This window comes from Polyodon spathula, chromosome 17, assembly GCF_017654505.1.
Source record: "Polyodon spathula isolate WHYD16114869_AA chromosome 17, ASM1765450v1, whole genome shotgun sequence".
In the NCBI taxonomy this organism is placed as follows: Eukaryota; Metazoa; Chordata; class Actinopteri; order Acipenseriformes; family Polyodontidae; genus Polyodon; species Polyodon spathula.
In genome coordinates, this window is record NC_054550.1 from 21,325,743 (window position 1) to 21,353,453 (window position 27,711).

Below are 27,711 nucleotides of genomic sequence, written 5' to 3' on the forward strand. Positions count from 1 at the left end.
TAAAACACAAGATTCCAGGCAGCAATCCAGGCCTTGCTCATGATTTCAATGGATGATTGGATTATGTATTACTTCTGAGGGTTTACAGTGGCTCTCAAAAGTATTCACCTCCCTTGGATTTTTCCACATTTTATTGTGTTACAACATGGAACCAAAATGGATTTAATTAGGAGTTTTTGCCACTGATCAACACAAAAAAAGTCCAAAATGTCAAAGTGAAGAATAAAATCTACAAATTGTTCTAAATTAATTACAAATATAAAACAGAAAATAATTGATTGCATAAGTATTCACCCCCTTTGCTATGACACACCTAAATAAGCTCTGGTGCAACCAATTGTCTTTAGAAGTCACATAATTAGTTGAATGGATTCCATCTGTGTGCAATTAAGGTGTTTCGTATGATTTCAGGTTAAATACATCTGTCTCTGGGAGGTCCCACAGTTGGTTAAAACATTTCCTAACAAAAACTACATCATGAAGACGAAGGAACATTCAAAGCAAATCCGTAATAAGGTTCTTCAAAAGCACCAATCAGGGGTAGGATATAAGAACATTTCCAAGGCATGGAATATCCCCCGGAGCACAGTAAAGTCCATTATTAAAAAATGGAGAGAATATGGCACAACTGTGAATCTGTCTAGAACATGCCGTCCTCAAAAACTGAGTATCCGGGCGAGAAGGGCACTAGTCAGGGAGGCCACCAAGAGGCCTATAGCAACTCTAAAGGAGTTACAGTCTTCCACGGCTGAGCTGGGAGACGCTGTACATATGGCAACAATAGCCTGTGTGCTTCACAAAACTGGCCTTTATAGGAGAGTGGAAAAAAGAAAGCCATTGTTCAAAAAACTCACATCAAATCTCAGCTAGAGTTTGCCAGAAGGCATGTGGGAGACTCTGAGACCAAATGGAAGAAGATTCTATGGTCAGATGAGACCAAAATTGAGCTTTTTGGCCTCAACGCTAAGCGCTATGTTTGGTGCAAGCCTAACATCGCACATCATCCTGAGAACACCATCCCTACCGTGAATCATGGTGGTGGCAGCATCATGCAATTGGGATGCTTCTCTGCTTCAGGACCTGTGAAGATAGAGGGCAAAATGGATGCAGCAAAGTTCAAAGAAATCCTGGAGCAAAACCTGCTGAAGTCTTCTAGAGACCTGGGATTTCGGAGAAGATTCATCTTCTAGCAGCCCAAACATACAGCCAAAGTCACACTGGAGTGGCTTAAAAACAAAAAGGTCAATGTCCTGGACCTCAATCCAATTGAGAATATGTGGAAAGAGTTGAAAATTGCTATTCACCAAAGGTTCCCATCCAACTTGACAGAGCTTGATCAATTTTGCAAAGAAGAATGGGCAAAAATTGCATGTCCAAATTTGCAAAGCTGGTAGAGACTTATCCAAATAGACTCATGGCTGTAATTGCTGCCAAAGGTGCCTCTACCAAATATTGACTTAAGGGGGTGAATACTTATGCAATCAGTTATTTCTGTTTTGTATTTGTAATTAATTTACAACAATTTGTAGATTTTATTTTTCACTTGGACATTATGGACTTTTTTTGTATTGATCAGTGGCAAAAACTCCTAATTAAATCCATTTGTAACACAATACAATGTGGAAAAGTCCCAGGGGGTGAATACTTTTGAGAGCCACTGTATTGCTCATTTAATCGCAGTATTCCTGTGTTCTCAAACTGTGCTGCAAACAGGCACAACATGTAGCAGAAATACAATCACAAAATGAAACACATTGCTGCAGTACTTGTGTTTGTGTTTACTGCGTGATTTGTGGATTAACAGCGATTGCAGATCCTTTCCAGGTACTGCTGGTTCAATGATCAGTGTGTGATTGTTTAAGCCAGTGGTATGTCAGTTTTGTGAACTTTAGTTTTAAATAGTAGTGAATTTTATTATAATTATAGAAAATTCTGGCAATTTAAAATAGAGCCATAGTTCCTGTTACTGGTTGATGTGATTATCACAACAAAACTAACACCAAACTGGTGTTATGCTTCCGATTCATATTGTTTGACAGTAATGTGTTTTTATGTACATAGCCCATGACACCAAGCAGGAGTCATGTCATCATTCCTGGAATGAGCAAAACAAGTCCTGCGGTTTTGATGAATGGACATATCAAATAAATATTACCTGTGCAAATAATATTGAAAGAATTTTACAAGACCCTGATATAAAGTTGTATAAGGATGAATAAATCACCTATCTAAACAACTGAGAGGCGAGGTGAAGAGTTTAGATTCCTAGTCTTCACTGTGTGAGCGGTCCCTGTTTCCATGGACCTGCAGCAAACATACTGTAGAATAAGCAATGGCTTCATACTGGACACACTCACACCAGCAGGAATGTGAATGTAAACTTAAACCAAAAAAAAAAGCAGTGAGGGACACAGGCGGCTCTCAGGGTTATTTTGGGATTACAACATTGGTGTACGATGGGAAGTGCAAAGTGAAGTCACAATATCTCTTGACTAATGAGGCTTTATGCTTTGTTTCTTTTAATTTCTTCTGAGGAACCCTATTTCAACCAAACAAACACATACAAAAGATTCAATATGTACAATAAGTCCAATTTGTACACATAAATGTTTATTTAGAAAAGAAATAAGTTGAACTGTCAATAAATGTTTTTAAAAAGAGCGCCCCATATAACATACAATGTTATACATCCCCACGTGTTGCTACAACTGTTTAAATAATGTACCTGTAATTGTTTTTCATTGTTAACATCCTGACAACATTTTACACTTATAACTTTAAACTCTGTTTCAAAGCTGTTTTCAAAATGTCTGATCTAGTGCACTGGGATTGGAATATGGTCTCTAAATCACTAAGGAAGAGCAATATCTTTTTTTTTCTTTTTTTTTAAACATAACAAGTGCTCTGGCTTTTCTGTTCCATACCACATCATGGATCCTTATTGCTGTGTTACCTGTTTGACAATGTGGGCAGTCATTTTATTATTTTCTCACAATTTGGCATATCCAATTATTATTATTTATTTATTTATTAATTTTTAAAAATGTAGTTGTCACCAATGTTTTACCGTGGTTTTTCTCCCCAATTTTGGTATGCCAATTATTATCTGTTTCTTCAGCTCACCGCTCACAACCCCCCCAGGCAACTCAGGGAATGGAGGCTGCAGCACTTGTCCTCCGAAACGTGCTCCTGCCAGTTCGTCATTTTACACACTACAGATCCACAGGGAGGCGACCAGACCTATAGTGCTGGAGGACAACACAGATCTGGAGGTTCCACTGCAGAACCACAGACGCTCTATCGGCCACAGGGGTCACTGCTGCATGGTGAGCTGTGGATTCCCCTGTCGACCTAAGCCCTCCCTACCCAGGCAGCACTTGGCCAATTGTGCACTGCCCCCTAGAAACTCCCGTTCACGGTCGGCTGTGACATAGCCTGGACTTGGACATAACCTGTGATCCCCAGGCTATAGCGCAGATCCGCGTGGAGCGCCTTTTCTGGATGCGCCACACGGGAGCCCCCATATCCAATTATTTTTAAGCTCAGCTCACCGCTACCACCCCTGTACTGACTCGGGAGCAGCAAAGACGAACACATGCTGTTCTCCGAAGCATGTGCCATCAGCCAACCACTTTTTTGCACACTGCAGACTCACTGTGCAGCCCCCTCAGAGCTACAGCTACTGTTTTTGTTGGGAGGTTCAAGAACATAATTTCAATGTATGAAAAGCATTCAGAAAAACTTGGAGACTTGGTAAGATTAGCAAGGTATTCCCTTAGGGCATGTCTGTTATTTTCAGTGTTTGTACTGCATACAGTTCACATAAACTGTTTTAAATCTTTCTAAACCTTACATTAAGAGAGTTCACCAAAGAGGATATTATATAAAAAATATTTATTAAAAAAAAAAAAAAAAAAAAAAAACTTAAACCAATTGTAATATGTAATATGCCAAATGCCATAACTCTTTGCAGTGTGGTGCTGTAACTTCAAAAATATGTAGGTCATTATATTAGTTTTTAACTACAGAATCATGTCAGGTGACGTGTGTTTTACCTTTTTACCTGATTTTTTTTTTTTTTTTTCTGCAAAGATTGTGTTCCATTTGAAAAAAAGAGGTACCTACAGATCAGATTTGTACAAATGACGTCTTGTAAAATAAATACAAAAAAACAAGATTTTTGTCTTTAGCCTTAATCTCATTAGTGAGAATTTGAACTCAGTAAAAAAATAAAAATTTAACCTAGCAATAAAAAATCAAAAACAGCCTATAATGATTGACATACTTCTTTATTATTTCAGTGGATTCACCCCAGTATTTTAGGGCCGATGTTAATTACATTTTCTATGGTTATATTCAGTCAAACTTACATGCAATAAAGTGTGTTTGAGACAAGTCTAGAAGTCTGATTGAATAGTGACAGGGATACAAAACCATACAACAATTCAAACACAGGTTTAACACAATTAAAACACAAGCTAATAATAGATACCTGAATCACAGCACTTCAGCAATTAATTACCTAGTAGAACTAAACAGATGAATAGGGTTACCAGATTTCCAGAGTGAAGAGACAGATTTTTTTTTTTTTTTTGCCTTCAATTCATTGACGCCATTTCTGAAGCAGTTAAAATAACTATTAATAATAACACATTCATAATTTAAAAATGAAAGACTGGATTTATTTACTGCAGCGCAAAATTAATTGTGTTCTTTCTATTGTCATCTGACCAAAACATGTTGATGTCTATAAATCAAGACATAATTGGATCTAATGTATGTATGTATTTCTGCAAAGTAAATTCTTAAAATGACAGAATTTACAATCACATTGCAAAAACTCAGTGACTGCAATTTACATAAAATAAACAAATTACATAGTTCTACAATTCTTCTCTATCGATATATTTAATTCTTAAAATTATTAGGTCATTTAAATCCCTGTCAAGTTTCTAGTTTTTAAAAATCAACAGCAGTTAAAATGCAAAGTGATCAGGAAATTAGGGATAAATGGTTTCTTATCGCTGGTAATTCATTTCCAGGCAGCAGTGCCGTGTTGTTCTTTCACAAGCCACATGTTGTCAATCACTCTGCCATTCTGTAAAGAACAAGAATACATCTTTATTAGAACATGCAAACTCTACAGGGGGTTGATCTTATCACTGATCCAGAGGACACAGTTTGAAATTAGGTGGACATAAGACTTAGGACACTTCTTCACACAGAGAGGGGTGAAGAATGGCGTGGGTTAGCTAGTCACGTGGTTGATGCTGAATGTTTGTACAAGTCAATGCTGTAGGCAGCAGTGACTGGTACAAACACAGTATTCCTCCTGAGCTAGTGATATGGATTGCAGTTCTGTGAACGGTCCAAAAGGCAGACTGCAGGGCAGTTGAGCTTACCTGGTCGTCAGACACCTGTTCCAGGTAGAGGTGAGTGCTGTTCAGGATCTGCATGCGGGTGTACCCGTAATCAGTGCTGCGGAAAGCACTCCAGTCCCTGGGTACAGGAATGAACCCGTCGTGTTTCTCTCGACACCCCTACAACGCAGCAATGGAAATGTTACTGTACTGCTATGAACATACCCTATTTCTTTTGCAGAAAAAATTGAAAATGCGTAAATGAATATATCCCTATTAAGGTTTTTTTCTTTAATCATAAACTTCCAGCATGGGATTAGTTCTAAGTACCCATATTAATCGTCAGCCTTATCTCCAGCTTAAGTGAATCACATGCCTGTGCTGTTGATAACTTTACTGAAAGCAGTGTGACACATTTCATGAAACCTGACCATAACATTTGGTGTTAAGGTTTCTGAACAATAACCCTCCACCTCTGGACCTAGTGATTTTGCTGTTGCGCTCACCACTGTGTCAGGGATGGACTGTTCCAGGTACTTTGTACTGTATCTGTGAAGCGGTAGAAGTAGGAGATTTACAGATTTGATAACAGTTTATTGCTACAGCTTGGTTTTGCACGTTTGGAGTTTGTATCAACTTTAAATGTGGTTGTGGGGTCCCAGAGTGCCACCCTCAGGGTATGCAGTTTTTTAGGGTTTTTTAGGGGTTTTTTTTTTTTTAAACATGCATTTAGGAAGTGTACTTTTTCTTTGCATGTAACCAATGCTATAAAATCCACAACAGACGACAAGTACAGAGAAGTTTCTGTTTTAAAATTAATCCTCAATCTGTTTTGAACAATAACTAACTTTGATTCTAATCATTAACACATTCCCTTTACCCCTGCTTTCCAGTTAAACACAGATAATAATCCACTTCCCTGTCCTACTGATCTTAGGAGCCACAGGTTTATCAGAGATGCTTTAAAATGGCCTATTCCTGGCAGTCATCAAGATTTATGCACCATTTTTGTGAACTGTCCTCTTGTGCCAAGATTTCAACAAGCCACTTTTGGCGGCAAATCTTTTGGCTGTGTGGCATCGACCATAGGTGTCATTTACATAGGACACATGTCCCCTTCACTTTGTCAATGATGGGGAAATGTCTGCCTCGCATTGCAGGAGTACTAAAACTTTTATTTCACGATAATGTATTGGCATAATCACTAGTCAGTATAGGAGTCAATGGGAAGAAAAATGGGATCTGGGATCACTGGAGCTGGATCATGAGACGGTTTTTTACTACGAGGACCTGGATCAGCCTCCACCGATCCATGATGTTGATCCGATCCTGGAGCTGCACATATCTTAACAAGGGAAACTGACCAATGGAGAAGTGAGCATACGTGGCGCATAGTTTAAAGATCTGGCTGACACATTTGTATACAGCCTGAGATCACAGTAATGTTGGGGGAAAATGGCAAATGGATGAACAAAAATAGAGGAGGATGCTCTTAGTTGCTGTATCCAAAGCACAAGAAAATGTTTTAAGTTAGTAATTCACCACAGCTCATGTTATTTACTAATGTTATCACACTGAGGTTTGTCAACTTAGTGTCATTTTTTAATTTCAATTCAAACAACACACTTAAAACAAAGTGCAAATACATACACATCAACAAAAAACTTTTTAGACAATTATTACACCAAATTAATCACAATATATTGCAGATTCAAAATTATTTTGTGTGTTTAAATACATTGCACAAACTCACATCTCTGTTTATCAATGTTCCAAAAACTCACTCTTGGTCACATTTTACTAAACATTTTTAAACTAATAAATCAACAATTACCATAATGAACATAATCTTATTCATCACAGTAAAGTTGAGTTCTTACCTGTAAACAGGAACACGTTTCAAGTTTACAACTCATTTTCTGGAGCTTGGTGTTACATTATCGTCAATACAGTGCGGTTGGAGGTTCAAGCTACATCTGCATATTTTAAGTGGATGGAAGCTGAAAATGCTTTTTAAAAAACTCCTTTTTCTTACACCAATACAGTATTAGCAACATTTTAATAGCAAAACTATTTCAATTGTGGGGAAATCTCAACGTTTCTAGAAATATATTTCAAGGGCAGTTCTCATCCCTCTCATTAAATCTGAATTACGCAATACTTGCTCTAGCGCTCAACGCTGCCTCAGGGGCCGGTTGTACTAAAGGGATCTGACCCTGAATCCAGGCTCCAACGTGAGGGAGCTTCAGTGCTCTTTGAAGACTAAAGTCATGGCTTTGTAATTCCTGTGACTGAATAATATAACTAAGTGCCACACTCATCACTCATGACAACATTGTGCCAACAATTTATTGTTTTGAATAATTGGCACAGGAATGTCTTTGGATCTTTTAATTAGACATAAAAGGGATGCAATGCTTTGTTATACTTGCCTGTAACATATTGTACTATTTCAGACAGAATAATCTTCATGCATGCCCCAGCTACAGAAACTCCCCCCTTCGCGAACACCACTGCACCGAACCTTGGAAACTCACTGTCTAAAGCTATTAGAGATAGCTGTTCTATTACTGTGTTTAAGTTCAAACTAAAACATGCTGGCTGTCTGAGTGCCTTGATGTCTGGGATGTGGTCATGGTTTTGTTATTTTTTGTTTTCTTTTTTATTAGATTTTTTCGTGAATAGTTTTGATAGGTCCTATCGTTTATTCTTTTATCTGTGGTTTTCCTGTGAAATGCCTTGGAAACACCAATTTGCTGGCTGTTTATTTACCTGAAAGCAAATGTACTGAGCTTGTTTGGGTGCGAAACAGAGTTTGTTTTCATTTCCATGTTTTTGGACTGAGTTCATTTGTGTTCACATTGCAATGTGCAAGTGTTTTTTTGTTGTTGTTGCTTTTTTTAAGATTAATGGACCAGATCTTTACACTGTTTGCAATGCATTTTGGTATCTTTTTACATTTATCGCTATTGAAGCAATCACTGGGGGAGAGTTCAAGAGCTGGAGGAATATGCCTGGATGTTGATGCCCAACAAAAATGAGCATACTTTTAGAAATTATTTAAATTGTCCATATTTTTCCCCTTGACGTGCAATGATGCCAACCAACTGCACAAAAATAGCTGGGAAACAGTTTCTCCTCATCTAGCTGCAACGATCCACATGTACGGTTTGTTTTCTGAGTTCCCTTGCTGTTCACACTGAAGTTTAGTAAGCGAAGCAAACTCAGTTCATTTGCCATGCAAACTAAGACCAAATTAACTTTGTTGCTCACACTACAGTGGAAATAAATTGACTCTTACCGAGTGCGGAACTAAATTCCCTAACAAATTTAGTGTGAACAGTTCTATCACCCTTTGTAATAAAGCAGCACTAAGATACCTACGGCTGATCCTGTGATGATGTGAACTGGAGCCCTGGGATTGACATAAGGGTGCTCCATGCTGCCATTAAAGACCTGGAGAAAAACACAACAGTATTAAAAACGTTCATTTGTAGTACTGGCTGTAAAACCTAGGACCAGACTCTGACGTTTTTAAACAAAACATTTGTGCATACATACAAAGGAGTCCTTGTCACATGACAAATTCACTACAGACCAACATTATTTGTAAGTTGTTGTTGTTTCACATACTATAAATTCTCAAGGGTTAACTGTTGTGATATAATGAGCGCTTTCGCTTGGTTTGAAAGTGCTGTGGTGGTTGCTTGGTAGCGCTACAAATATTAATTTGGATCTGCCTTATTGTAAAATGCAGAGATAGTTATCGCGCTGCGTCACGTCAGCTATATTAATTTACCTGAAATCCGTAGACAGGCCAGAGCCTTTCATAGGTGTGCTCGTGTGCCCACAGCTCCAGATCAACCCCTACAGGAGAAAAAAATAACAACACGCATTCCAGATATTACAGTTTAGGGTTATTAAAGATTTTATACAGGAGCAAAAAAAAAATCCCAACATGCAAAGACAAACAGAGAAATGCAGGTTAATAAAATATACTTCTAAATTTAGATAGCTGTTTATAAACAGTCCCTAAATCCCTCGTCGGTGAGAAAATGAAATACATTTGCACAGAGCTGTTCTTTTTAATGGTTCATGGTTTGTATGGACTGCCAGGAAAGATCTAGGCGGTACAATGCTGTACTGTTTGACACGACTTACAAGAAACTAGAAAGGAACACTTACAAAGCTCAGCACATATGAAAGGGAAACTATTCCAGCTAAATTCTAACTTATAAGCACCATTTAAAATGGTTTAAAGTTTCTTCAAATTACTTGTGCACTTTACTAACTGTAGAACTTTTGTTGAAAGACCTCCATTTGTAATCGCCTGGAGACCATTTAAAACAGAATCCTTTGACATATGAAACTGAGATAGTCGTTTTCTTGGTGCAGTGGTTTAATAAGAACATAAGTTATGAATGAGAGGAGGACATTTGGCCAACAGTGCTCTTCTCGTTCATAGAAGCAGATCGTTCTCAGAAAAAAAAAAAATCCCAATGATTTCACAGCAACATTATGGCTTAGCAAACCACTCCATATACTCACAAGTCTAATGTGCGCTTTATGAATTCATATGGGAAATGCTTCTTAAGTAGAAGACTAGAAAATAATCATCATATGAGCCAATGCACCTACTTTGTGCATATTGCCCTGATCTTAAACAAACAATGCTCTTTTCAGTTCTGGATGTAACCAAGGGTTGGACTAAGCTATAGTCTCCTGCTTATGAAACCCCTGACCACAGTAGTGAAACATAGCAGCAATGCATTGATTTACCAAGTTGTATGCAAAGGCATCACGATCAGTACTTCTATCTCATGAAAGTCACATTACCATAATCATACAAGAGTTTTTCCAGACCCGGGGCCACAGGCGTTGTATCATTGCGTCCCACTCGGACCTGGGATAGAACAAGAACAATTGAACTGAAGTAAGCACCTGGAAAAACACGCAACAAACCAGCACTAACTGTCACATCAGACTCTAAACTACATACAAGCAGAGAAGGGAAATTATTTTCTTAACTTTCAATGGTTGCAAATTGAACATTGGGGAGCATGTGGCACTGTAAAAAAAACTATCTTTACTCTCCATATTGCATATCCTATGGACACCATGGACTGCACAACCATTATATCTCAAACTCAATTAGCTCAGTCATTAGGAAGAAATCTGGCATATCTTCTGCTCACTGAGGAAATGGATTGTGAAAGCAAAGCATATACCAGTACTGAATGCAACTACTTATATGTAATACAAAAAACATCTATTCGTATCAGCAATGGTAAGTATACGTAGTTGACCACTGATTCCCATCTATTGGGTACGTTATTTATCATGGAGTCAGGATGGAGTAGGTGTATTCCAGCAATAAAGGAAACAATTAAATAAATATCAGCTATACTAGTTTTTTATAAAGATAAATTAATTTAATTTGGTTTATTTCGAGTGGTATAAATACATGTCCTCAACACAGGTTTAAATAATACATTACAGGTGCCAGTACTATGAAAAGGTCCTATTTGGAACAGGGTCTCATAACAGAATAGAATCTCGGCCAAATAGAAGTCAGCGCTGTAAAAAAGGAAATCAGTATGACCAGCATTAACATAATAGGAAGAACTTGATGTAATCAATTTCCATGTAAAGATGTATTTTACACACACACACACACACACACACACACACACACACACATATACACACATAATGGTACGTACATAACTCTCAAACTTGGTGCAATCGTCTTTATCATCATTGGAACAGTACATGGGTCTGTGCGCCATGGTGATAATCCAGGGACGTACTTTCCGGTTCTCTGGCTTGTTGGCTTCCTGGAACAGGATTGTTAGACTGTTAAATACGCTAGAGGCAAACTCTGCAATTATTGAAGCTCTTCATGCAAAAACAAATTAAGTGTTTGTTGTTTAGAGACAAAACAAGTTCTGTGTTGTATTAATCTGAATCCTCAGTTTCAGACAGCAGGTGATGGCAAACTTAACAGGTTCTATTCCTTGTTAATGAAGTTTATTAGATAGTCTTCCTGTGTTCATTCATCTCTACAGTACAGTATTAGATTGTAAAATTAAGGATTATTTGAAATATCTGAATGCACTTGTAGTATTATCACTAGTTCCGGTTTTCTTTTAAGCTTGTGCAGAGACTGCATTTCAAAGACAATACTAAAGATGAAAAGTTGTTGCTGCTTCCTGGCACCTAATTCCTTCACGTGTTGTACTTCAAACTCCAATGGTCTAGCTGCACTATGCCAGGCCTATAGCACTATATTTAAAATGTCTGCTGGAATTATAGAACCAGTAATAAATGTCCATAAAACTAACAATAGGTAATAAAGTGGACATCAAAACATTGGTGAGCACTCCTTTAAACACCACAGCCCATTGCAACCTGTCTGTACCAACTTCAAACAGAATTCCACTGAGCTTCACTGGTCCAGCAACCACAGAGATGGGTTTGCCTTGTGTCTTCAGGCTCTCCCCTCTCACTTTCCTTATCTCTGACTCACCAGAATTTACAGTAGTCACAGGGCAACTCTGTGTATGGTCTGTTATCGCACCCAGGTATGTGATAAGAAGATAAATGGATAAATAGATAATAGATAAAGATTAAGGGTTGAGCCTAAACCTAGATTTTTATTTGTATTCATAACCAAAAGTCAAACTTTATCAGATTCAGTTAAAATGTGATGCCATCACATACATCACTGAAGAGGGCAGCTGTACAGAAGAGCTCAATATCATAAAGCATCATAAGAGGCAAAAGTGGTGTGACCACAAACAGGGCCTCAGTCTCTTCTATCAATCTCAGTCGGTCCGTAGAGTACAAATTTTGGTGACTTTTGGTCACATGGATTGAATCCAAATATATTTTCTTAGTAGATTCTTTGTAGGGTAAACTCAAAGTAAAATGACCTCATATTTGAGCTTTTATTATGAAATACTGCGCACCGCTAGGTCTTTTTCAAGCCAAGAATACTGCTTGAAGATTAGATCCAGTCCGTACTCAAGGTAGAAATACACTTCAGTGGAAAGAGAGATGATGTGAGCAGGCCCGATGTTCCAACTGCAGAGAGAGAGAGAGACAGAGAGAGAGAGAGAGAGAGGAGAATAGGTGCATTAAAGAATAAGAATAAAACAATTCAGTGGCCTAGGTTGATAATAATCAGTTTAATACAAGTTCATCTTGAAGAAATAACTTTTTTTTTTTAAAAAACTTTGTAGTTAGTGCTTATAAAAGATGGGATCATGGCACTGTCTACAATCAGACACAGTACCAGCAGGCAGGCAGATGTCATGAGAGCTTCCCCTCACAGCTCTGCATAAGAGAGAGCACACCTCAATCCTGAACTGAACATCCTCTGCCTGCCATTCAGTCCTAGGAAGCTCACAAGCAGTGACTGGCAGTTTACCCAAATTGTGTGGTGGTTTTGTGATGAAGACCAACAGGCTAATTTCCTTAGCTGAATCGGTGCCTCCAGCTGTGAAGGACACAGAATGAACCCGCTGTGCCGTCTAGCACCCTTGCCTCAGCTCGGTTTTGATTCAGATAAAATGAGTGTGTTCAGGAGAGGGAAGGAGCGGGGCAGGGTTGGACTGGCATGCCTGCATGTCATCTGGGTTGAAGAAGAGCACTTGATCTCTTAACAATGCACTTCCCCAAGCGTCACGCTAAAGAAAATTCCAAAGCCTGCAAAAAGGGGTTGTGTCTGGGAGCTGTCGAGTATTCTCTGTACTCTGCGAATGGGCTGGACTTTCAGAAGAGGACGACTGCACATCAGCTCAGTCCAGCACTTTGAGAAATTAGTCTATAATTACGTGGCATCCTGGCATAGGAAGTTGTGTGGTTCTGTGAACATTTTGTACATAGCAAGACCGTCTTCCAGCATATCCCCTTACACGAAGCCTCCACAGAGAAGAAAGAGTAGAGTATTCTGCTCCTACATACCTAGAATTTCAACTACAGCTGTCGCTTCCCCTGTACCTATATGAAAGCTAAACAAAATACCAGCCACAAAAATAAACCCAATATAAATATACATTTAAGCTCAATTTGAGCTGTGTCTGAAGGGCCTGTTTGTTCAGTAATAGCTAGAAATATGTAGACTTTGCTCCCCTCCAGGTATACAGTACAGAATGTGCCTCAGAGAACGAGTACGGCCCTTGGGTCTTTTCCCAGTGACTGAGCCGTGTGTTTAGCTGATTACTCAGCGTGCGTCCTTCCCATTCAGAGTGATGTATAAGGGGCTCCACTGGGACCTGGATTCAGCGGAGGAACCCTGGAATGTTTTCCTACCTGTACCAAAGGCTCTCAGTGTCACCTGGCATGCTGAAGCGGTTCCTGTAGTTGGAGAAATTGCTGCAAAAACAAAACAGAAGAGAGGTTGAAACAAACAGCCAATCAAAACACATGCCTGAAATATCTCCACAGTAATTAGCAGAAAAAAGGTTGAAAAACTGTTCCACATCCCCACATTGTTAATGATGGTTGTCAGGCAAGGCTGAGTGAATGGAGCCTTGATTCAGTGATACTGTTATTATGAATGTATTTTTAATTCTTGTTAGTTGGTGTTAGTTGACATCTGAAGGTAAATACAGCGACACCTCATTATTAAGGTCACTCATGGAACAAATATTGAAGGGCCATTGTTGATGTTTTATAAACTGTTCTAACTATTTATTTACTTTTTTAATAATCGCAATTAAATATAGTGGTAAGTTTGGGACTGCAGATAGGGGCCTTAGTATTGAATACAAGGATGTCATCGATAGTGAAAGCTTCACATTTACAGTACATCAGAATTGTAAAAAAGTAGCCTTAATTATGAGGTGGTTTATATACTGAGGTCAGGGGTTTCAAAATAAGCTGGCGACCAACACTATCCACCGTCAAACAATGTTTGTGCAGCCTACTTTTATTTAAAAATATTACGATTATTTTCAGGTATTATTGTACAAAAAAAAAAAAAAAAAAAAAAACAGAATTGTGTTTTTAGAATAACCATCCATTGCAGTGTTCTGCCAGTTGACCAGTAATAATTGGGAACTGGAACACAAAGTTACTGGTTTATTTCTTGCTACCCAGATGGTTTATAAAGACCCAGCACATGATTACAGAAAATATGGGTAGATGTAACAGTATATATTCTTCCTTTCAGACAACCCCCAAATCAAAAGTGCCACTGACAGAAAACCATCCTAGCACATGGATTACTCTAGACAGGATACAAGGTGAGGCACATCCAGCACAGGTATTTCCTGTCTTTACAGTTGCTGATTTATACTGGCTGTGCGTTTGTCACAGAGTGAGCCAAAGCACGCAGAACAAGGAGCCTTTAGAAAGGGCTCGCGCCTCGGCCTCTTGCAAACAGCACTAGTTTGGTCTGGGGAATGCTTCTATCCCCCAGGCATATGTGCTTTTTTACAAATATTTTCTTTGGCAAATAATGCGCATTATATAAAATGTACCTTATGAAGAAAATGTCAGTTAACACCAGAAAAATATTATTTCCTTTCATAGATTGATTAACGAGTTGTAACTCTGAAAAGACTACTAGCAATAATAATATGACAGAATACCTCAAAATGTCAAACCAACATATATTTTAATGATCTAAACAGTGGCGGTTGTAAATAGTGGCGCTATTTAATACAGCTGGAGTGTCCCCCAGGGTAATTTATAGAACAATTTATTTACTAAATATACCAACAAAACAAACAAACAAAAAAAAAAAAGGTTACACCAGTTTCTTAAATGTTAGGGCAGGAATGTTAGATCCGCCACTGCATAAAATAGATCCCAGTCTGTGCTTATACTACATAGTTACAGTAGATTGCCATGTTTTTTATAATGCTTTCAATCATGTCTTTGCTCTTTACCAGCATCTTGTCTGTATTGTTTAAACATAATACACAGTACAGTCACACAGCAAACTGCTGAAACTCAGTTTAATAGTAGCTCGATGCTGCCATCATGTGTTGGAAGAGGAATTGGTTGTTACAAGAAAAGGTACCCAAAGTAAGGTAACAAAACAGTGGATTTCACCAGATTTTGCATTTGGATTTAATTTGATAATTTCTATAAATTTGGAAAAAAAGAATGCATTGTGTATACAAAATGCCTGCAGTGGTTCTTTATTTCTGAGGATGGCTGTGTAAGCAATCCTAATGCCAAATAAATGTTAGTGTGATTCTGCCAAGGTTGTCAGTATCACTATTAAAAGTAATCTATTACAAATTAATGATTAGAGGACCTGGCATTCTTGATTACTTCTAGATTACATTTGCCAATGTGGAAAGGAAAACAAATCACACAACACAAGGATATTTCGATGCTATAAACAGTGGTTGATTTTAAGACCACACCCTCCTCCATAAACATTCAAAACTGATTTTACACATGTTTGGACCTCTTTTCACTGTTATGTATAATATGTAGCAATGTTAAAAGGATAAAAATCACAGTTAGAAAACTGCAGAATTTACATCATTAATAAACCCCAGTGATCAGAAGTCCATTTTTTTTATTCCTGATTACAAACTAAAATTTTGAATTTGCTCGTTAAAAATGTGACCCACTATGCAACATGTCTGTCTGTCACTCTCTCGACGATTCCCCTAGGCTGGTTTATTTTTTGGTTCAAATTTACACATGTTAGAAGTCATTTTTACTTGTTACCATGACTTCACACTGTGGAAGTGCTTTCCAATCAAAAGTAAACTGTTTCTTTTGGCACTGAAAAGTAATCTGATTAAATGTAAAGAACATAAAACTGTAATGAATTGCTCAGAAAAGCAATCGCATTACCTGTAACCAATTCATGCTACTTGTTACCTTATAAACCCTGTGTGGTGCTTAATGCCTGTCTTTCACCAGAATCTGACAGTAACATACGCAGGAATTCGTAGACCTGTAAAAATGCTTCCACCAGGAGAAAACGTTCCCTGAAAAGAATGACAACCATTACTGAATGGGAACAGCCTCAATCACTGAGAATATAAAATATAAATATAAAAAAGCTGACCTATCAGGACCCTGCTGTGAGGGGGAAGTCCCTCCCACCTACTGAAGAGGCACATCCTCACAGTAGCATATCACCATTTTCAAAATCGAAGGTCACACGTCCTCAAAGGGTACTGGTTGTCATTCTTTTCAGGGAACCAGGGTTATGGTAATAACCTAACATTCCCTTTCAAGTGGAATGACAACCACTACCAAATAGGAAGCTGTACCAAAGCTGTCGTGGCTCCAGATTACCGATGGTACAGCCCCACAACGATAGCCTCAGAGCCCTCATAACGCCTAAGGGCATGCCACCTGCAACACTCTAGAGCCCAGGGAGGGCCTTGCTTGGTTTGCAACATCAAGGCGGTAAAAACGTGCAAATGTCTGACTACCTGTCCGTGTAGCAGCATTGCAAAGCTCATCAAAGGAGGCGCCATGAAAGTCGCTTGGCCCCTGGTAGAACAGGTCGTAATGTCCCCCAGCATGGGGGAGTCCGTCTGTTCATACGCCAAGCGTATGGCATCTGCCACCCAGTGTGCTAGACATTGCTTCGACAGGGCTTGACCTCTAGAGCAAGACCCATAGCAGACAAACAGCTGGTTGGACTGTCTCCAGGATGCTGTCCTATCGAGGTAACAGCATAGAGCCCGGACCGGGCAAAGCGTGTGCTGTCTATGGTCCTCCTCTGACTCATGCGGGGGAGGTCTGAAAGCTTCCAAAACCACTAGTTGGTTAATATGGAATAAAGAGACCACCTTTGGCAAAAAGGCTGGGTTAGTTCTTAATGTTACCCATGAGTCATTACCAGTGAAAGCCATACATGTGTCATCAATGGACAGCGCAAGAAGCTCACTTACTCAAACCACTTTGATGGAAACAGGGCGCAGCACTGCTGAGGCCATGGGCTCAAATGGGGGACCCATAAGGACCCCCAGCACCAGCTCCAGATCCATGGACCATGCTCTTCATCAGAGGACGGAGCCTCCGGGCCACTTTAAGAAATTGCACTGCCAGGAAGTGTGCCCCAGGGGACACAGTCAATTTTATCATGGCACACCGATACTGCTGTCAAGTAGACCTTCAGAGTAGATGCAGATTTTCCTGCATCAAACAGGTGTTGTAAGAAGGTTAGAATTGTCTCAATAGGGCAGGTCACAGGGTCGTGAACCCCAGCAACGCTTTAATAGCGGTAGCAGAGGGAACGCATACAAGAGCCTCTGTGGCCAGGGGTGGGCTAGCGCGTCTACTCCCAGGAGACACCCTTCTCTCTCCACAGAGAACCATAGGGAGCAATGAGTGGACTTGGCTGTGGCGAAGAGGTCGACTTGTACTATACGTAACCTCTCCCAAATTTGTTTCAAAACCTGAGGGTGCAGTCTCCACTCCAAGCTGTCTGGAGCTCCCCTGGACAGGAGGTCTGCTGCTCTGTTATCCACACAGAGGAGGTGAATCGCCCTGATGGAACACAAGTTTCTGTGCATCCAAGACAGGAGTCTGTGCACCACATAGTGAAGGCCAGGTGAGCGCAGACCACCTTGGTGGTTTATGTAGGTTACCATTGTCGTGTTGTCCGTCCGGACCAGCGTGTGTTTGTGCGCTAACTGCTGGTGAAAATGAGATCGCGCGAGGGCTACTCCTTGCAGTTCTTGGGCATTTATATGCGCTTGCTGCCAAGGTCCCTTCCACTGACCTTGTATTCCCTTCCCATTCCAGACTGCTCCCCAGCCCAGGCTGGAGGTGTCCATGGTGACAACTTTCCTTCTGTGAGGGGATATCTGAGGTGTAGATTGCCTAGGCAGAGCCACCACTCCAGTGTCTTCCGGCATTGTCTGGACACTCGCACCAACCGGTGTCGATCGCGGACCGGGTGCACCTTGAGCGTATTCACCCAAGCTTGAAGCAGGTGCATTCGCAGCAGCCCTAGGGGAAGGATTCTTGAGGCGGTTGCCATCAGCCCCAACAACCTTTGAAACATTCTGACCTGTAGAAGAGCATCCTCCCTGTCGACAGTGAGGCAAGCATGCTCACAGAGTTCAATTTGATCCCTAGGAACACTGTAGAGATGGTACAAAGTTGCTCTTCTGTTGATGTATGGAGATCCTTAACTTCATCACAAGATCTAGGACCTGTTTGGTGTGCGCCTCGGCGCGTGCTTTGGAATGCGTACAAATTAGCCAATCATCCAGGTAGTTCAAGATCCGAATCTTGAAAGGCGAAGCGTAGATATTTTCTGTGCGCGGAACGAATCGGGACATGGAAGTAGGCGTCTTGCAAGTCGATCGATGTGAACCAGTCGCCCGGCTGGAGGGACTGGAGGATACGCTGTGTGGTCAACATGTTGAAGTTCCTTTGTTTGAGGAACATGTTGAGGACGCTGAGGTCCAGAATAGGTTGGAAACAGCCGTCCTTCTTGGGCACCAGGAATTTCCTGGAGTAGAACCCACTGAGATCATCGCTTGGGTTTACCAAGCACACAGCGTGCTTTTGTTGAAGATTGGTGATCTCCTGTTGGAGGAGAATCGCGCACGCTGGTCCGAGGATGGTAAAGAGCACACCCTTGAAGGGTGGAGGGCCTAAGTGGAATTGCAGAGCATAACTGCGTCTCATAGTCGTTAGCTCCCAGGAGTCCTGGGTGCAGCCTTGCAACGGGTCATGTCCAGTGGTCAGTCCAGTTGTGAGGGGAGAAGCCCTTGGGAGGGGGCACATCTTTTTTAGGCCCCGGCCTCGGTCTCTAGCTGGAGAAATGGTTACCACTGGCCAGGGGTGGTCCTTTGCCGCCAGCTTTTCATCTGCCCACTTGTTTGTCCTGAGGTGGAGGACGTTGTTCAGGCCCAGCTGCCCCCCAGTAGGCTGGGAAGGCCACCTAGGGTGCTCTTGATAGGCAAGAAGGCTCAAAAACTTTGAAGCAACCTTGTGGCCTTGTGGGACCTTTCAAGGCTCACACCCACAGTCGCTCCGAATGTCTGCCCCGGTGTTATAGGGGCATCCAGCAAAACAGCCTTCTCTGTCTCCACCACTTTGGCCTGGGACAGCCACCAGTGCCGCCAGAGACCTCCCTGATGCCTGACCTAGCTCCTCCATCAGGTCAGTCATCCTGTCACTGCCTGAAGCTCCCCTGCATCTGTCTCTGTTGCCCACTCCTGCGGTCTTGCCGCTAACTGCGACTGGTAAAGCACCAAAACTGACATGGCGTTCGCTGCTCTGACTGACAGAACCACTGAAGCATAAGCTTTCTTTAGCTTTGCATCAGTTGTCTTGCATGGCTTAGATGGGCAGGTAGGGTCTTTATTCTCTCTGGTGAAGGTGGACCCTTGCACCAGCACAGTGACCGTGTCCCTGATGGGAGGGAACGTGTCTAGGCCAGCTTCTTGGGCTCCGGCGGTGTGCAGAAGGGACTCCGCTGGAAGTACGAGCCAGTACCACAAAGTCCTCACAGAGAGGAAGGGTATGTTGTGGATGCCCTTTCTATTTGAGGAATCGATTCCCATTCCCTCCTGCTCCACAGGCCAGGAAACATCCGTGGCAGCAGCAGCGTGCTGCATCAGGGCACGGAACTCCTCCCTCTGAGAGGTATGCGGGAGGGATGGTATGGATCCCCCCACTGTGGCCTGCCCTACCGAAGTGGCGGGGTCGGACAAATCTGACCTTGAAGCCGTGAATCAAAGCTAGCCAGGGCTGGGGGTCTAGGTGGGGCTGGAGATGGAGAGTGGGAGTGGGGGAGCTTGGGCTGCCCGGTAGCAGGGGGCTGTCTCCCCTGAGCCTGCAGCAAGGTCTCCAACATGGTTTGCTGGGCTCTCACAGCCTGAGCCAGCTCCTCAAAGCGCTGCTCTGCAACACGGAAGGGGAGAGCCTTTGTCTGCGAGGAGAAGGAAAGCAGAACCTCCAAGGTCATTGTCTGCCTCCCAGTGAGCGCCCTCTCGAGCGGTGGCACCGCGATTCCATGGAGGGGTGTTTACACCTCCTCCCTGGTGGTGGGATAGGAGAAGGTGAACCCAGGGTATGGGGGCGCTCCCTCGCCACCGTAGTAGGCGGGGTTCCGGTGATCCTTTGGAAAGGCCCTGGGCTACCACAGATCTTATTCTTCCCTGCCCCAAAGAATGGGAAACTCCTGGGGACAAGGCTGTCCTTCTGCGTCTGGTTCTATTAAAGAACCGTTGACAAGGGGAGCAGTCCAACTCTCCTGCCAGCGTCCTGGCTGCGTGATTTGCTCCCAAACATCAGACACACGTAGTGTGCCAATCCTACCTGGGGAACTTCACTGCACACTGGTCGCACTGGTGAAAACCAGCGGAGGACCCTGCAGAGCACATTGACATGGCGCGTGGCATCGGTGCCGAACAGTAGGCTTCGGTGCCGAGCTGTTGGCGTCGGTGACCGAGGTGAGCGCGGTCGGTGTCGGGTTGTTGTGGTTGGCGGCGAGTCAATTGGCGTCGGGGTCAGCACAGAGGAAGAGAGCGGTCGGTGCTGAGCTGTTGTAGCCGAGTCAATCGGCCTCAGCGCCAAGGAGGAGCGCGATAAGCGCTAAGAGAGCCCGAGGCTGAGAAGGGTGCGTAGGCCCAAGCTGGATGTTACCTGGAGCCAAGTCAATCAGCGTCTGGGATGGTACCGCATGACAGCGAGGTCACCCTACAGCAGCTACCACAATAGTTCACATGACTCAAGCACAGTAAAGCTACCACGAGATTAATAAGAAAGTATAAGTTTAGCGCAGATCTCTAAAAAGGGGTCGAAACCAGCTCTATTCAGTAGAATCAACCGAAGTGAGACTAAGTCAACTAGCGATCTAAAAATACTCGTAAACATCGTAGCTTACCATAGCAAATCCGATTTTGCAGGTAATAAACTCAAATTGAGTATTTTTAACGTGTAAAAGAGCCAATTTCCAGCACAAAGAGAGCAAAAAGCAATCTAGGTGTTGTCTTAGTGAGCTGAGACAGAAAATGGCGATATTCTACTGTGAAGACGTCCCTCTTCAGCAGGAGGTGGGAGGGACTTTCCCCTCACAGCACGAACCTGATAGGGCAGCTTTTTTATATATATACTTAGTGATTGAGGGGTCAGAGAGGCTCTTCCCATTCGGTAATGGTTGTCATTCCACTTGAAAGGGAACCTGTTTGAGAGAATTACTAACCCAAACCCCAGTCCAAAATCGCAAGTAATTTCCTCTAGGCCAGGTCCTTGAATGGCAAAAGTTAAATATTCACATCTGTTTTCTGCTTCAGTGGAGATTCCAGTTTAAAAGTTTTTACCTTGGTACATTTCCGGGATGCACTTATATGCATGTCCAATGGTTTTTATCACCAAAGCAGACCCCCAGGGAACATTTTTCTGATCTCCAATGGTTCAAGTTGCCGCTTCAGTTAGTGGGTATCTGCACAAAGTTACACTTGTGTCTGGCATATGAAAATAAGATGACTGACAACATATAGCCTTCATTAGAACAAACAACCAGAAGCCAGAACCAACAGATAAGTATTCTGTGGAGTGTGATCTAATGAATGTCCGTACCATGGGTGTATTAAGTAAGTGAGCCGCTCAGAGCAGCGAAAGAACCCACTTAACGGCATGTTCAGTTCCACTCCTACTGAACAGCTCAGAGCAGATTTCCTCAGTGGTCTGAGTAAGCAGAAAAATTGTCGCTCTGAGCCTCTCAGTTGCTTAACTCACCCATTGTTTCATCACAATTAGATTACTGGTAAGGCATAAGGAGCCTTCTATATTCTGAGGAGAATCCTTGTGCGGTAGAACAGTAGCAACTATCCCGTCGTGAATAAACTAACCAGGGACCATCATATAACAGCCTGCTATGAGGGGAGAGGTTTACAGCGCTAGTATCACACCTTTTCACCTTGTGGCTTATCATTTCTGTTGCCATGTCATGTGTTGCTCTGGCTGTGGCGTTTGGGTGAAATCGGAGTAGACTGCTGTGGCTGCGCCACTTCTGAACACAACAGAAAACAGATGAAATCTCTGTACGTCAACCCATTTGAAACTGGTTATGTAATATAAACAAAGTCATTAATGTTATGTTGAAGTCAGCTTTAACTATCAGAGTAGAGAGCCAAGCATAACATACTACTGTTTTCAGTTCAGACTCGACACCCAACTGCGAAAAAAGAAAAGGCTTGCCTGGTTGCAAGGCTTAGCGGAAAGCAGGGAAAAGACTAATTATATTCTAGAAAAAAGGTACCATTCAAACCTTAGCACTGTTACTGAAAACGACACGTTTGTTTGAAGAGGTATTTCTTGGTGATTGCCTAATTTTATTTCTATTTGTTTTTCATTAGGTGCTGATTGATTTAATTGTTAGAATAATTAGCTTCAACTGTCATGTTAATTGCATTTTTGTTTTACATTTCCCTTGCTGTTTGCAATCATGGTCAGTTTTTCTGGGTTCTCCAACATTGTGTTATTGTATTTTTTTTCTAAATGTGTCTTTATAATGTTACATGTAACAGCTGAATCTCTCTGCAGCAAGTCGGTTTTTGATAGAGGGTTGATAGTAGAAGGTGTTTTTGCATCCAAGACTGCAGAAACCATGGATTGTTTTATGGAAGAATAGTCTTAGAAGTGATAACCATTCTGAAGAACAAACTGCAGATGTCCCCTCCCAAATTCCCAGAAGGAAGAGTGTCAAACACTCAGGACTGGCTACCTTTTCCACCAGAATAGAGAAACAGTTTGCAGTCTGGCTGCCCATGGTGGCCCTACAACTCATTGATATTGTTATGGCAGGTTGGGTTTTTTTTTTGGTTTTTTTGGGGGGGGTTTTTTGCACACACATTGTTTTGCTCAAAATCACTGCCCAAAATAAACCCATATTTAAAACTGGGGACAGCTTTTGTTACAGATAACTATCATGTAGGAATAGCTTTCTCATTCCCCTTGCTAGCACTCTGCATGCGTTGGTTCAGATTCGAAAGTGTTTCGGACAGCATTCCTTGTAGCGCACCATCATGCCAAAAGGGACTACAGACTGCATTGCTAACAGAATGAACTAATGAAACAGCTCCTTTTTCTTATTGCCAAGGTATCCACACTGCCATCAGTCAGGTATGAAATGTGCAGCGAGACTACTGGTGAGTTCGATTGTCAACGTACTTCATTGTGAAAGTGCAGAATGGTACATTGTGTGCTAGACAGCAAATGGAACAGCTGTAATAAAAGTAGCAACATTTCTTATCCCTCATAACTGCCAATACCGAGGCAATGCAATGGTTCTGGGGCTGCTATATTGAATTTATATAATTTCTCTGTAAATTTCTCTGTCCTTACAGTATTATCTAGACAGGTTCAAAGCCAGGTAAATTTAAGGCAGATTTAACCAACAGATTTTGGGCCTAAATACCCCTGATCAGGCCTGTCGAGAGAAACTTGGGTCACCGGTACATCATGTTGGCTGGGGAACCCCACCCCCTCATCCCCTCAAATGTATTTTTAGACTTAAACAGAAACTAATCTAACCGGGTCTGTAGAAAGCTTGCAATTATTATTTTACTCACCAAATTATCATGTAAATACTTTTACTTTTTTTTTTTTTTTTAAGAATCTTGTAATTTTTGGGGACACCCTAAGCTCCGAACCCAAGACAGTATACCCCCTTTTGTCAGCACTGCCCCTGATTTAAATACCAATAAATGACCTATATGTCAGCTATTAACACTTAAGACTAACTTATACATTACAACTACTACTCTTCTAATACTACTACTACTAACACTAATACTAACACTAATCTCCATGTTTACTAGTGTAACATGTCGAAGCACCTCAGTTAGCCTCCCAATTGAACAGCCATGTGTTTATCTCTTCAGCCCTGCGTCTACTCCCTGGTCTCACAGCAGCTCGTGCTGGATGAGTCATGCTTAGCAAGCCTGGACTCCCACAGCCATAGCTTGCCAGGCCCTCTTCATGAGCAGCACACACCAGATGCAGTTGATCTTTGATAATTACCTGGCTCACCCTATCATCAAGCAGTGAGGAAGCTCTTCCTAATTGCCTCTAATTGAATTCTGAGACATGGTTTCTGTTTTTTTCCATCTTAGAAATCAATACATATTTTTTTTTTATTTGTAGCTTTGCCTGTTTAAAGTGGCTGGTGTATTGTCACCAAATATGAAAAATTAAGTTACTTTGGAAAAGGCGTGAGATAAAAGCTGACTCTGAGGCCCACATTTATAAAAGGATTGCGCATGTTTTACGACCATAAAACTGGCGCCTATGGTTCTGAATTCTTGGATGGGAGTTATAAAACACACGCAATGACATAAACAAGCAATTACAGTTTTTCACAACCATTTACACACGTTTCCTGAAATTATACTCCATTTACTCAAAACTATAAACACAAAACAAAAAACCCACACCGTACTGACCAAACCTCAGAAGTCTCAGGCAAAACGAGACACTCTATTCTAAAACATGTTATCTTCCATCTAAATGTAACTTTGCCTTCAAATGGCACACATAAGCCATCAGATAAATAGACGCTACTGAACACCCATTACACATAGGTGAGATCAATGAAAAACACTGTTATAAAATATACTTTTTCAGTATTACCTCTATAAATCTTGCACTTTGCAACAGCACGCTACTGTAATCTGTGTAAATTATGTTTGCTCAAGTGTAAAAATGATACAAAAAGACCTGAATTTTCAATATTTTATTTTCAGAATTTCAACTGAAGGTTGAATAGACCTAGACCTTCCACTGCCATGCTGAGCAAACCTCCTCTATGGGTTAAGGAATGGTGAGGACAGTGGAAGAAACAGATCTGAGACTGTTGAGTTGTCATCGAACCAGTTGCGGACCAGAGCAGCACGGTGGAAATTGACATTGTCCCAAATGACAACGTAACAGGACTGCTCTGGCCGCCCTAGCTCCTTTTCCTCCTGTTGGAACACAGCATCCCGTAGACCATCAAGAAATGTGAGCAGATGGCCTGTGCTATATGGGCCAAGGGAGGCATGGTACTGGAGGACACCATGGTGGCTGATGGCTGTACAAAGAGTGATGTTGCCTCCATGCTGGCCAGGACATCCACAATGGCACGGTGGACAATAATGTTCCATCCTCTTCTTCTCCTTCAAGAACATAATCGACCAAAGTCGCACGAACTTCATCAGAGACAATTGTTTTTCTTGCTCTTCCTCTTCCTCTTCCTCTTCTTCGTCCACCTCCTCTCATTCGCACCCTTCCTCTCCCTCTACCTCTCTCTCCATTGCTGGCAGCTCCCCTGTGGCCCTTTTATTCCTGTCAAGGTTCTGATCGCTCGCTGAACAATTAAGCATAATAGTGATTGCACCTTGAGGACTGTTTGTTAATAGTGTTGAGTTTTAATGATTGGAGTTTGATATATTGAATGGCAGTGCTTTCCACATGAAAACATGAGGTTTCATTGGTGAAGGTTGTGCTTTATGAAGAGAATTGTATGTAGGGTTTAGCAAAAAAGGTTTAATGAATCTGCAATTTGTGTGAAAACGGGTGAATAATGCTTATAGTTTTGTTGAAATAACCTTTCTTTGGTACCTAAACTAATGGTTTAGGATATTTTGTTCATAGAACCAGTTTCAGTGTGTAAATGATTGTGAAAAAATGTAATACATGATTTGCGGGGGCAATGTCTCTGTGCGCTTTAGCCCTTGATGCAAATGTAATTCTGTATATGCATATGTAATTCGGGGGCGTTTCTGAATGAAACCGCTAAAATTGAGAGGGGGTTTTGCAAATGAGGTCTATTAAATATTCAGTCTAATTTATTAAAGCTGCCGGTAATTGCGGGCCTCGTATTTGCGTGATTATTTTAAGAACTCTGAAAAGCAGGTGTTAATTTGCCGCAGTCAGACAGTAGGCTATATAAAAGGTAAGGTCAACTGGGAGCTTGTCTGCAGGAAGAAGGAAACATGGTTTTCAAGGACAGATAATCATTTACTAACATTTTGCAAGGAGCTCATTTTTTAACAATTCTGACCAAGTCAGTTTGTAAATTACTGTTTATAATACCGGTACCGTATTGTTTTGCAAACTGCAATTTTCAATACGTTTCATAGCTTACATAACAAAACAGAAAGTCTGCAAAATATAGAATATAGTATCCATGTAAAAAAGGTTCTTAGAAGCGCCTAAAAAGGTTTCCCCACAGTGGAAAAGCAAGGTTCTAACGAGAGCCTTTACTTCGGTGGAGGAGATTAAGAAAAGCTGGAACGATATTCCGAGGCGCACAAAAGAAAAAGTCTCATACACAATGAGGGCTCATCCTACGTCGTTATTTTAGTAATGCCCTCAGAATGTATTTTTTGTAATAGGGCATTCTGGTATTTAACAATACTGGTTCAGGCAGTATTGTTAAATTCAAGTTGGAAAGAAAAACGGTAAAAAAAAAAAAAAAAAAAAAAAAGGACAGAGGGACTGGTGATGCAGTTAGTTTGTAGCTACAGCAAGTATACTTTTTGGATCATATATACCATACAGATATGTTTTAAAATCATACATAGAGTTAGAAATACAGACACACATAAGAAATAGGAGAGTTGTAACTGCATAAGACTTTAAGAAGATATAAACTGAAGACTGTTCGTATGCAGCTGTATTGTTGCTGAACATATTGTAGCGTGCACGGGGGAAGGCAACAGCAGGGCTGGTAGTGACGTAATCACATAGGAAGACATAAACCTGATACAGGCTTCTTGCAAAAGAGCCGGCTCTTCTGTACAGTGGTATCGGCGCTACGCTTTAGTGCAAGAGGTCTCGGTTTGCGCCTGCCCTCCGCCTGTGTATGGATTGCCTCACCCTGTGTGATGCGCCTGTCTGCGGGAACCAGGACGCTACATGGAATTATTCTGTACAAACTAATATGTGAAGCACGGTAAGTGATGCGTCGTAATGTATAAGCAACCTCGACTACAAACTCTGAAGTGGTGCATTTGTTTATTAAGGAGCCACCACACATTCCATATTTTATTCATTTGTCCTGGGGATGTATTTCAAGTTTGTAATACATCACCATGTGTTACAAGTACTGCTTGTAACAAAATCTCTACTTACATATTGGTAAATTTCAATTTTCACTTCCGAGCATCCTCATCACCATGGCTAGTACTAGGCTGAGATCTCTGTGTGCCATTCATTTTCTTTTGGAATGGGTAGCCTACACACGCAGGGTTGACCCAAACCAGCTATTTATTGTGAGAGTTGTGTAATTTGACACTGCTAATTACAGTGAGGGGTATTTAAATTGGTTGATTGCAGAATCGCCTGCTTTACCTAATTATTCTTATAAAATAGGTCGTTATTTTGACGATGAGTGCAGCCATACTGAACACAC

The 27,711-nt window shown here is 41.4% G+C and overlaps 1 protein-coding gene across 2 annotated transcripts in view; it reads right to left on the reverse strand.

Annotated features, from left to right (window-relative positions):
• Positions 1 to 4,270: 4,270 nt before the first annotated feature.
• Positions 4,271 to 27,711, reverse strand: part of LOC121329810 (acid phosphatase type 7-like) — a 48,145-nt gene continuing 24,704 nt past the window's right edge. For both annotated transcript variants that reach the window (XM_041275679.1, XM_041275680.1), the window contains exons 7-14: positions 13,677 to 13,739; positions 12,332 to 12,446; positions 11,084 to 11,197; positions 10,197 to 10,263; positions 9,160 to 9,227; positions 8,745 to 8,816; positions 5,403 to 5,540; positions 4,271 to 5,098 (exon numbers count right to left, since the gene is read on the reverse strand). In XM_041275679.1, the coding sequence (XP_041131613.1) occupies positions 5,033 to 5,098; positions 5,403 to 5,540; positions 8,745 to 8,816; positions 9,160 to 9,227; positions 10,197 to 10,263; positions 11,084 to 11,197; positions 12,332 to 12,446; positions 13,677 to 13,739 (703 nt within the window). In that variant the 3' untranslated portion in view covers positions 4,271 to 5,032. The remainder of the gene's footprint in view (positions 5,099 to 5,402; positions 5,541 to 8,744; positions 8,817 to 9,159; positions 9,228 to 10,196; positions 10,264 to 11,083; positions 11,198 to 12,331; positions 12,447 to 13,676; positions 13,740 to 27,711) is intronic.